At 37.4% G+C, this 12,750-nt stretch overlaps 1 protein-coding gene across 1 annotated transcript in view; it reads right to left on the bottom strand.

The window, feature by feature from the left end:
* Window positions 1-12,750, bottom strand: part of NBAS (NBAS subunit of NRZ tethering complex) — a 336,980-nt gene that overhangs the window by 271,370 nt on the left and 52,860 nt on the right. Inside the window, exons 11-12 of the mRNA XM_060168734.1 lie at window positions 11,022-11,090; window positions 233-361 (exon numbers count right to left, since the gene is read on the bottom strand). Of these exons, the coding sequence (XP_060024717.1) occupies window positions 233-361; window positions 11,022-11,090 (198 nt within the window). The remainder of the gene's footprint in view (window positions 1-232; window positions 362-11,021; window positions 11,091-12,750) is intronic.

Raw genomic sequence — 12,750 nt, 5'->3', positions numbered from 1 at the left:
TGCTCTACAAATTAGTATCAGCACAGAGTGCTACTCTGCTCTTCACTTGTCCTACTACACTGATAAGAGTATAATTTAAGTAAAGAATAGGACAGCTTTGGAATGATGAGAATAAGTAATAGCTGTGAGCTACATTTTAAAACATAAAATATCATCAAAATGAAATTAGTATTGTCAGTACTCACCCTTAAGCGAGAATCATTCTAGGAATAATCATAATCAAGAGACACACCTGCTCATTTTGGTTCCACTCCCCTTGCTGCTTCAGAGATGGAATGGCCCAGATGCTTAGTTTTCCTGAGAAGTGAACGGCTGCAAGGAGGGTCCCGTCTGGAGAAAGTCTCATCTTAAAGATCCCATCCTAGACAATAATTATATTACGTTAATGTCAGAGCAAGAGACTTGTAGCCAAATAGAAATAATTTTCAGAATTAACGCTCTTTAGGGGTGCCGTATCGTAAATGATCTCTCATAACTAAGGATTCTGACAGCTTCGTAACACTATAAATGTGCTCCGGAATATAAAAAACAGGACTCTTGCCCTTAAGGAGTTTTTTTAAATCTACTTTATAGTGTCATGATTTACATATAACCCAAAACCCAAATATGTGAGCATTATAAAAATATTCCTTTATATCACACATAGTTTACCATGAGTTCTCAATATCTTTCATGAGTGGATGTTGACAAAATTATGAATTTCTTGAATTTTGGGTACACACCTTTACAAGAACCTTTAAAAGATTCTCTGCGAACACAATGCCTGGAATATTCTATACCATGGACAGGCCACAAATTCATGCTATGAAAAAGAAGGAAACGGAGAGGGAGAAAGAGAGAGATGAAGGAAAAGAGGGTCCAAATGGTGATGGGAATAAAAGACCGACTAGAGGAAAATGCATTCTTTAATTTAAGAAATACATTAAATGTGTAAGGTACTCCAGACCTGCTGGCAAATTATTCAATTTAAGGATTCTAAGTGTTGCCACAGAACAGAGACATTTTGTACCACACTGATTTTACGTGGCCAACGCTGGGCACACAGAGAAAGACTTGCCTGCCCAGTTTTACTTGTCCAGATAATCTCTCAGTCCTTTCCCATGAGGGTACCAGGTTTGCTCAGTTACCACAAGAGAAACCATCCAAGCAGAGATGTTACCTGCCTACCAACTACAACAGAACCAGGAGAACTGAAAAAACACTAACTAAAGACCTATTTCCCATTCAAGCATTTATTAAGAACAGGGTCTAAGGTAGTTTCCAAAAGAGACCAGAAAATGGCAGTCCACAACCGTATCTCCCCAGAATATTGAGAAAATCGGGCAACATGGGGCCCAAATGGCAATAATCAGATGGGACTAGGTAGTATATGCCCTCTTGAAAGCTTTCCAGTTAGGCAAAACCCCCATCATTCTCTATTATGGCCCCAAGATTACGGCCAAAAGCTGCAGAACTGAAAACTAAAGATGACTGTACTGAAAAACCACAGTTTACAACAGGTTCGATTCACTATATTATCTACCTGGCCCCTGGTAGACAGAGTCTAAGTCCTCAGGTCTAAAACGACTAAGGCACATTAGCCATCAAAAACAAAGAGAACAACTTCAGGAAGTGAGGAACACTGCTGCGGGAGTGGATAGACAAGAAGATCAGCATCTGCTAACCTCCTCGCTGAGGACTAAAATCACTTTAACGAGATGTAACAGGTCTATCCCACAGTGTCATAATTTAATGTAAGAAAGACTAAAATACAAGTGCCTGGGAAGGAGAAGCAATAAAAGCAAAAGGACTTTAAGCAAAATTTTAAATACATCAGCTCTTTTCCTCTGTGATGGAGACGGGGGAATGAGTAGAAGATGAAGGACCTGGCATCTTCCTTTCACAACTCTAAAGTCAATTAGCTCTATGGTTTTGCACAAGATGGGCCTCCAAAGCATAGATTTGCATTAATTAAACGAACTCTCAGGGCTTCCCTGGTGGCACAGTGGTTAAGAATCTACCTGCCAAGGCAGGGGACACGGGTTTTTGCCCTGGTCCAGGAAGATCCCATGTGCTGCGGAGCAACTAAGCCCGTGCGCCACAACTACTGAGCCTGTGCTCTAGAGCCCGCGAGCCACAACTACTGAAGCCCGCGTGCCACAACTACTGAAGCCCGCGCGCCTAGAGACCGTGCTCTGCAACGAAAGAAGCCACCGCAGCGAGAAGCCTGCACACCGCAACGAAGACTAGCCCCAGCTCGCGGCAACTAGAGAAAGCCCACGCACAGTAATGAAGACCCAACACAGCCAAAAATAAAAATAAATAAAATAAATTAAGAAACAAACCCTCTCCACCCATCCTTTAGAGTTTCAGATGTCGAAACTGAAGACGTGAAGGGTTATAATACTTGCCCAAGATCATCATTCAGTGTTAGGTAGCAAAAGCTGAACCAGATGCAGCGTCTTCCATCCCCCTCCACGTGCCCTGATGGCACCATGATCACGGCCCTCACCTGGGCCAAAGCCTTTCTAGTAGTGACAGGCATGCTCCTCAGTAGAAATTATGACCAAGTATACATTATGATTTCAACAACTGAACAGTTAGTCACGTGGGATCTGTATGGTAACCTGCAGGTACACCATACGTTCCATTAAACAACCCCACTAAAAGTGCTCTGAAAGCAAGTAGGAGGTTTATGGATCTCTTCAACAAAAAAAAAAACCAAAAAATGTATACTGAATAATGTGAATAATTTAACAACAGCATTATGACCAGGGAAATAATGAGTGAATATGCTAAATTTCCTTTTGTTTTCATTCCTCCCTCCCTTCCTTCCATCCTTCCTCCATGCTTAAGTAATAAATATATTAACTAAAATGTTAACCATTTGCTTTTTTTCTTCATCCCCTTAGTTTCATTTGATGCCATGACATTCACACTGCAAACTTACCATTCCTTTCCATAAGCACTTTGTTGTAGAAATTTGCACTCACACACACAAAAGTAGAAATTGCAGTATAATAAATACCCAGCGGCCCAACAACCATCTTAAACAAACATCAACATTCCAAGCTTGTCTCACATGTCATTCCCCAATCACCACAATGCCCTCAGGGACCTTTGTCCCCTGGAGGATTTTAAAGCCAATCTCAGACATTACATGCACACACATTAAGTGTACATTTCTTTCAAGTCCCAAGTTATCTGTTTAACTTGCATAAATATGCACAGTAAGAAGATATGGTTATTAGCAGCAACTGAATTGTAGCCAGCTGATGACACAGACAAGTCACCTATGTTACTTGAGAAACACAGTGATTTCCTTCTAAAATATAAACTCTACTTCTTATTTATAGAAACTTTTCTGAATATCTATAGCATGCAGGGTATTTCTGGCCCAGAAAGTAATTTATTATCCTGACAGTAACTGTGACACAAGATGTAAAGCCACAGTTAGAAAATCCATGCTAAATTCTGTAAGCAGAGTCTACAGTATTTGGAAACCTGAATGCCTATTGGTTGGCAAGGAAGAGAATTCAGAAGTGTATGCTTTGGAAATAGGAGGCAATGGCTTTTCAATCAACTGTACATCACAATAAAAGTAAACTTCTAACATTCAAACCATAACCCCTCATATTGCATTAAGATTTCTCAGCATAAGTGAATAACAATCTTGTTCTCTTCTCCTCCATTTGAATTAAGTAGTTGTAAAGGCAATAAAATTTAGGTGTAGCTATAATTTTCACTTTGGTTAAAATGTGTCACTGTGGGCTTCCCTGGTGGCGCAGTGGTTGGGAGTCTGCCTGCCGATGCAGGGGGCACGGGTTCGTGCCCCGGTCTGGGAGGATCCCGCATGCCGCGGAGCGGCTGGGCCCGTGAGCCATGGCCGCTGAGCCTGTGCGTCCGCAGCCTGTGCTCTGCAACGGGAGGGGCCGCGGTGGTGGGAGGCCCATGTACCGCAAAAAAAAAAAAAGTGTCTGTGAATTTCTTTCACATTTCTCAACTACAAATGCCATTTTCATTTTAATCATCATTTCAAAAGTTGGAATGTTGGTCAAGAATACAGAACTTGGCAGGGAAAAGAGGAAAGCTCCAAGATGAGGAACAAGACAAGGATGCCCCCTCTTGCCATTTTTATTCAACATGGTACAGAAAGTCTTGGCCAGAGCAATTAGGCAAGAAAAAGAAAAGGCACACAAACTGGAAAGGAAGAAGTAAGATTGGCTCTGTTTGCAGATCACATGATATTATACATAATGATATTATACATAATGACCTAATGACTCCATCAAAAAACAGAATAAATAAATTTATAAAATTGCAGGATACAAAATCATACAAAATTCAGTTGCTTTTCTATACAATAACAGTGAACTCTAGGAAAGAGAAATTAAGAAAACAATCCCATTTACAACAGCATCAAAAAGAGTAAAACACTAGGAATAAATTTAATCAAGGAAGTGAGAGAGATATACACTGAAAACTATAAAACATTAATGAAAGAAACCGAAGAAGACACAAATAAATGGAAAGAAATTCCATATTCATGAATTGGGAGAATTGCTATTGTTAAAATATCCATACTACCCAAAGTGATCTACAGATTCAATGCAACCTCTATCAAAATTCCAATGGCATTTTTTACAGACACAGAAAAAAACGATCCTAAAATTTGCATGGTACCACAAAAGACCCAAGTAGTCAAAGCAATCTTGAAAAAGAAGAACAAAGCTAGAGGCATTATACATCCAGGTTTCAAACTATATTACAAAGCTATAATAATCAAAACAGTATGGTCTTGGCATTAAAAACAGATACATAGGTCAATGGAACAGAATAGAGAGGCCAGAAATAAACTCAAACATATATGGTCCATTAATTTACAACAAAGGAGCCAAGAATACACAATGGAGAAAATAGTCTCTTCAATAAATGATACTGGAAAAACTGGATAGCCACATGCAAAAGAACGAAATGGACCCCTAATTTACACCATATACGAAAGTCAGCTCTAAATGGATGAAATACTTGAACATAAGACCTGAAGTTGTAAAACTTCTGGAGAAAGCATGGAGTTGGGTAAACTTCGTGACATTGGTCTTGGCAATGATTTTCTTGGATTTGCCATCAAGGCAAAGGCAACAAAAGCAAAAACAAGTGGAAATACATCAATCTAAAAAGCTTCTACATAGCAAAGGAAACTATCAGCAAAATGAAAAGGCAACCTATGGAATGGGAGAAAATATCTGCAAACCATATAACCAAGAAGGGGTTAATATCCAAAATATACAAGAAACTCATACAACTCAATAGCAAAAGACAAATAATCCAATTTAACAATGGGCAATGAATCTAAATAGACATTTTTCCAAAGAAGACACACAAATGGCCAACAGGTACATGAAAAGTTGCTCCACATCACTAATCATCAGGGAAATGCAAATCAAAAACAATGATATATCATCTCACATAGGATGGCTATTATAAAAGAGACAAGAGATGATAAACACTGGTGAGAACATAGAGAGAAGGGAACCCTTGTACACTGTTGGTAAGAATGTAAACTGGTATAGTCACCATGAGAAATAGAATGGAGTTTCCTCAAGAAAGTAAAAATAGAACTACCGCAAGATCCAGCAATCCCACTTCTGGGTATATCTCCAAACGAAATGAAAACATTATCTCAAAGAGATAACTGCACTCCCAAGTTCACTGCAGCATTACTCACAATAGCCAAGGTATGGAATACACACACACAGGAATATTATTCAGCCTTTAAAAAGAAGGAAATCCTGTCATTTGCAAAAACATGAATGAAACTGGAGGGCATTCTGATAAGTGAAATAAGCCAGATACAAAAAGACAAATACTACATGATATCACTTATACATAGAATCTTAAAAAAAAAAAAAAAGTCAAAATCATAAAAACAGTGAGTAGAACAGTGTTTGCCTACCAGAGGCTGGGGGTTGGAAGAACAGGGAGAGGTTGGTGAAAGGGTACAAACTTTCAGTTATATGATGAATAAAGTCTGAGGATCTAATGTATAACATTGGTAACTATAGGTGACAACACTGTATTGTATAATTGAAATTTGTTAATAGTAGGATTTAAATGTTCTCACACATATACACAGACACAAAAAGTAAATATGTGAGGTGATGCATGTATTAACTCAATGGGGGAAAATCCTTTCACAGTGTATAGGTATCTATTTCAAATCATCAACTTAAGTATCTTACAATTTCATTTGTAAATTATATCTCAATAAAGGTGAGGAAAAGAAAAAGAAAACAGTGACTATCACTTACCACCTGCTTCCGTTTACGCCATGAGGTTTTAACTTCATTAAAAGGTAGTCTAGCTAAATAATTACTTGGTAAGTTAGCATCCCTGGGTAGACAGCATGGGGCATAGGAAGAGGACTTTGCACAGTAAACTGTCTTCTTACATTAGTCATTCATTTATGGCCCTTTTAATTAACTTCACTGTCATTTCTCCTATTTACCTCCTCATCTCAAATCCCTTCCTAAAACTTTTCAAAAGATATCTTCCGTTACTTCATTGAGTCTTTTGTGTAGCAATGTAATACTAACAAAATACTACTGAAATTAATAATGTGAACATTATTTTAACTTCTACTTCTCATTTACACTAAACCACTAGCTCAAATGCCCATTTGATCTTGTGTTAATTAAAAACACTAATTAAAGCCTTCTCCTACTGGAGCAATATTTGGAGTAGGAACTGTGTCTTCTCTCAAACACTGCAATAAAACTTTTCAACTGTCCTTTCTAAAAGAGAGATTTTTTTAAATGTTAAATATCAGACCTTCGTACTGAGATTAGTTTAAATTGCCTCACTTTCTTCAACTGCCTATCATCTATATAGGACAATTAAAACTGAGTGATTTCCAATTTCATTATACCTTTCAAATGTACAAGCTATAGTAAAATCAAAGTACTGAATTCTAGTGCACACGTTCAAAATGTTCTAAATTACTACATACGCTTAAAGGAAAAAATACCTCAGCTCAGTCAAAGGTGAATTTGTAAGTACTGCTCTTCCAACACTAGACAATTATTTTCTGAATATTACATATTCAATAATACATAGTACATGCCAGGCACTGTTTTATACTCTGGGGAACCTGCAGTGAAAAAAACAAACATAAACCCCTGCCCTCAAGGTATTCAGTAGGCGTTCTAACCCACTGAAGTTTAGAAGTCTGATCCCAAAGAATAAACAGAAATCTATTCTCAAATCAAAAGAAAGTCATCCTCAAAAGCCTGGTTAACAACCTGAGGGGGGGAACACTGCAAAAGTATGAAGGAAATAAAAGCCTTTGGAAAAAAAAAGTTTCCAAGCTAATACCCTTTCCAAAAAATTATTTTTTAATTATAAAACTTTAGTTTATTAAAACTGTGAGATATTGTCATGAGAATAGACATGTACACCAATGAAACAGAAAAGAGAGCAGAGAAACAGAGCTACAATGTACCCTCTGTAAATGTCTGTCCTGACAGACATTATATAAATTATGGTGGCAGTATATAAATGATGGCATTATATAAATTAGTTGGGAAAGAATACAGCACTGAATTAATGGTACTAGCCACACAGAGCATATTATAAATTAGATTCCTACTATATCCAACAAAAAGAAACTCAAGATGGATTGAAAACTTACAGGTGAAAAGCAAAACCATGAAACTTTTAAAAGAAAACATAGAACATCTTTACAACATCAGCACGTGAAAGAACTTCGTAAGACCTCAAAGCCCAAAGCATAAAGGAAAAGATTTAAATTGAAACTTTCTGGAGGAAGGAAGGATGGGGAGTTCGGGATTAGCAGAAGCAAACTATTACACGTAGGATGCATAAACAACAAGGTCCTACTGTATAACTATATTCAATATCCTGTGATAAACCATAATGGAAAAGAATAGGAAAAAGAAAAAAAATATACGTATAACTGAGTCACTTTGCTCTACAGCAGAAATTAGCACAAGACTGTAAATCAACTATACTTCAGTAAAATTTAAAAAATAAATAAAAAATAAATTTAAACTTTCTGGTGACAAAAGAAGCTCAAAAGAAGACAAATAATTTTGATTATTCATATACTCTTCAAAAGATAATATATGCCAGACAACCAGCAGCTGATTATTTTGAATCATGTAAATTTGGGGTATACTAAACCACAATTAAGAAGGACCCACAGACTACTGATTATTGGCTCCATGACTATGGATATAAAGAAATTAACAGATCAGAACAGCAGCCACCACTATCATTTATCATGTGCCTGCAAGGTAGCAATCACTGCCTTAGCTATTTTATATACATTCCCTCTAATACTATCCAATCAGTGTTGCTACTTTATAGTCTGACAAGTGAACAGAATAAAATGAACTAAATATTAACCATGTGGTTACTATATAGGAAAGCACTTCCTCTTTAAAAAAATAGCAGTAGTTAAGAGATAACACATTTTAAAAGAGAAATAGAATTGCCGCCAAACTTGAGTAGTAAAACAGATCATTCTTTCTGGGATAAGAGGTAATTTTTAACTTGGGCTACTTTTAAGTACAACATATCTTGGCTTCTGCTTCTTCAATTGTCCAACTAAGGGTTTAGACAAAAGCCAACAAGAGGTAGTGAAAAAAAGCACTAGATCAAGAGCCAACTCAAGACCAAACCCATCTCTGACACTAGGTAGGTGAGTTTGGGAAAGCCATTTCTCCTGAGGCTTTAATTTCTTCATCAATAAAATAGGCATCATAATGCCATTAATGCAAGCTTCCTCTGAGATCATGCGAAAGGACTTATAAGCTAGAAAGTATTCACAATAATAAGGAATTATTACATAATCTCTATGAGACCTGTCAGGTCTAAAATGATGGTGCTAAAAATCTATGCCCCATAATTATTTCTGGGCTAGGAGCTACTGAATACAAACAGGATACTCATATAACATTCAGATATTTACTGAAAGGCCCTGATTTTAGAGTACTACTTTCATAAAGTCTTTTTAAAAAGTCCAAACAGTTAAGGATTCCAGTACCAGGTGCCACAAAGAAAGATCGAAACGTAAGGAAATTAGTTGCTACCTTCTCCCTCCTTCTGTTCAATCATAGAGGATACCGATGAAAACAAGAGCGAGCTGAGTTCCACACAAAAGAATAACCAATAGCAGGAGACAAGGTAACATGAATCTGGAGTTCCCAGGAGGTAAGAAAGAGTAAAAAGAAGATGGACATTTTATACTGATTGAACAGTTACATTTGCCTATTAATATACCAAATCAACTAATAAACATAGCATCTAACATGTAAAGGATATGGTACAAAGGAAAGTCATGTACCAATATATCAATCCCCAAATAATTCTTGTTCTAAACACAATACAATTATGTTGGTCCCAATAAAATAACTATGGAACACAAACAGTAAGAGACCATGGATCCTACCCCACAGCAGAGTGGAGCGTTCTGCAGTGTTCTCCAACACTTCCGGGACTTTGCACAGGCTGCTTCCAGCCTGGAAACAACCAGCCTTCCCCTATCCGCCTGAGGATCTCTTACTCACTTCCAAATCAAGTATCACCTCCAGAGTTCAATGGTCCCTCCCTGCACCTCAACGGCGCTTCATATTATATTACAGGACAGGTTATGAAACGTGTCATATTGTCCTGTTCTACAGCTGCTTCTGCATCTGACTCCCGCACTACACTGAGGGCTCCTTGAGGAAGCGCACTGCATTTTATTCACCTATTTATTCTCAGCTCTAACACCACGGCTGGCTCAAAGTGCGTGCTTGCTGACTGACTAAAAGAATATATAAATGCTGACACTCCACATAATTACTTATCATCAAAAGAATTAAAAAATGAACCCTTTAAAATTTGTTAAAGATAGAGTTATTATTTAGATGGAATTAAAGGGAATGGGAAAGGATCCAGGGAGGAAAACAAAGTAAAGCTCTCATGCACTATTATGGTAACAGAAAGACCAACAGAGGCAACACAGTAAATTAGAAAGAACAAAGTACGTGGCAGAGGCCAAGGCATTTAGTCTTGCTTATGGTTCTTCACCTGCAAAATGAAGACAAACTGCTTGAAATGACTAAAGAGAATGCTAACTGGAAAACTGTAAACATACAAGGGATTAAAAATGAAAGTGACTTTCCAGACATAAAGAGGAGTGTTATTGCTCAATGCTACAGACAGAAAAGCCAAACCAACCCAGAAGATATGAATTAGTTGAAGTCAAGGGCACAGAAATAACTAGGACTCAAAATTTTAAATATATTAAATACAAATGCAGCAAGAGAATACATGTTATATTTCTTACAATTTCCATATTTCTTACAATTTCCCTTAGGTAAGAAATTGAAGAAATGAAAATTAATTTGTTTGATTCCCCCCAAAACAGGAAGGAGTATGATCTGAAGCCCCATGTATGTCAAGACTCTTGTGAGAGCCGTGTAGAGGGCATGACTATAACCACCTCCCTCAGAGACAGCGCCAAAGCACACGGGTATATCCAGAGTGAAACTGCCCAGCATCCCTGAGATGGATCCATGTTTCTCCTATTGAAGAACAAAACAGTTAAGCCCAGGATCAATGTGGCTCATCCTCTTGAAACACCAATAATCTCAGACTTAGGAAGGAATCTTTTTTTATTTTAAAACCAACAAACGTAAGGGATATGTTATGGACAAGGATACAAAAATTCACAAGATAGAATAAGAAACTTCAAAGGTATATAATGATTCCAGGAGACTTCTTTGGGCTATATCCCCAGATCCAAGAGGACTAGATTCATTCTTTTTTTTTTTTTTAATTTTCTTTACTGTGATAAGAATGATATATATAGTAAAATGCACAAATCCTCAGTGAACAGCTCCATGAAATCTTATTAATGCATATACCCCTGTAATGTATAATTAAGAGCAAATTCAGATGAAAATCTATAATATTCAAGATTCATTCAACTCTGTCCTTAAGGGGACCCTGGCGAAGATGCCAATTTGTATTACCTGTTCTTGCCCCTGGCGACTGTAAAACTTGCCACTTAACATCCTTAATAATCCCAGGGTCTTTGGTACCTACAAAATAGACACACATCATAAAAAAAAAGATCAATGGAAGGCTTCCTCATTGTTTAAAGGCCTTTCATCATGAAATGAAAACTACAGCATATCTAGTATTTTAAGAAATGGTTAAGAAAATCATGAATAAGTATCAGAAATCTTGGTGAGATTTTGTTTTTGTTTGGGAAAGAAAATCCAACAAGTGACAAATCTTACAAAATGTACCCATAATCAAATGTATTTTTAAATACATACGTAACAAGTCTAGTACAATCTATGCAAATTAGAATCTAATGAGTGGCTCTTCTCAAATGAGTCTGGCCCAGGTTACCATTTTATCCTAGCATCACTATGGAAAAGGTCAATACTCCCAACAGAAATTTCATTCATGAAGAAATTGATCCCATACTTGAAAAACACCAGAAAAAAATCACTGAGAAACAAGTATTTGAAATAATAAAACAAGACTATTTTTGTCTCTAGATTTAAGAAATATACTTAAAGCAAGAGGGAGAGATGTGTATAATTTTTTTGAAATGGAAAATAAGCATTGTTGAAGTTGTAGAGAATTTGGAACACTGGTACATCGCTGGCAGGAACATAAAATGGTACAGCCACTGTGGAAAACAGTCTGGTGGTCGTTCAAAAGTTAAACGGAATTACCATATGATCCAGAAATTCCATACTAAGTATATACCCAAAAGAACTGAAAACAGGTGTTCAAACAAATACCTGTACACACAAATGTTCACAGCAACATTATTCATAATAGCCAAAAAATAGAAACAACTTAAATGTCCACTAACCAAAGAATGGATAAACAAAAGGCAGGGCTTCCCTGGTGGCGCAGTGGTTGAGAGTCCGCCTGCCGATGCAGGGGACACGGGTTCGTGCCCCGGTCCGGGAGGATCCCACATGCCGCGGAGCAGCTGGGCCCGTGAGCCATGGCCACTGAGCCTGCGCGTCCGGAGCCTGTGCTCCGCAACGGGAGAGGCCACAACAGTGAGAGGCCCGCGTACCGCAAAAAAAATAAAAATAAAAATAAAAATAATAAATTTTTTTAAAAGGCAGTATATCCATACAATGGAATATTATTCAGTCATAAAAAGGAATGAAGTACTGATGCACGCTAAAATTTGGATGAACCTCAAAAATATGTCGCTTAAAGAGAGAAGCCAGATACAAAAGTCTCATACTGTATGATTCCATTCATATGAAATTTTCAAAACAGGTAAATCCATATAAACAGAAAGCAGACCAGTGACTGCCAGGAGCTGAGGTGAGGGAACAAAAGGGAGTGACTGTTTAGTGGGTCTGGTGTTTCCATTTGGGGTGACAAAAATGTCTTGGACCTCGATAGTGGTGACAGTTGCACAACACTGTGAATGTACTAAATGCCACTGAACCGTACGCTTTAAAATATTTAATGGTCCATTTTATGTTATATGAACTTTTCCTTAATTTAAAAGAAAAAGGCAAAGCGGAGGCGGTATTCTTAAGCTGAGGTTAAAAATGTTCCTACCAGAACTGCTGAGCAGCTGAAGATATTACTGACGGCCTAGCTCCACATTTCCTCCAAAAACAAGAAAATACAAGAAGAGAAAAATAAATCTACATGAAAACCACACCCTCACTTAACTTGAAGATCAAGGATCTTCAAAATCATTGTAAGTAG

The sequence above is a fragment of the Lagenorhynchus albirostris genome, chromosome 13 (assembly GCF_949774975.1).
Source record: "Lagenorhynchus albirostris chromosome 13, mLagAlb1.1, whole genome shotgun sequence".
Classification (NCBI taxonomy): domain Eukaryota; kingdom Metazoa; phylum Chordata; class Mammalia; order Artiodactyla; family Delphinidae; genus Lagenorhynchus; species Lagenorhynchus albirostris.
Note: the sequence above shows the minus strand (reverse complement) of the source record. Positions and strands in the feature narration are given on the sequence as shown.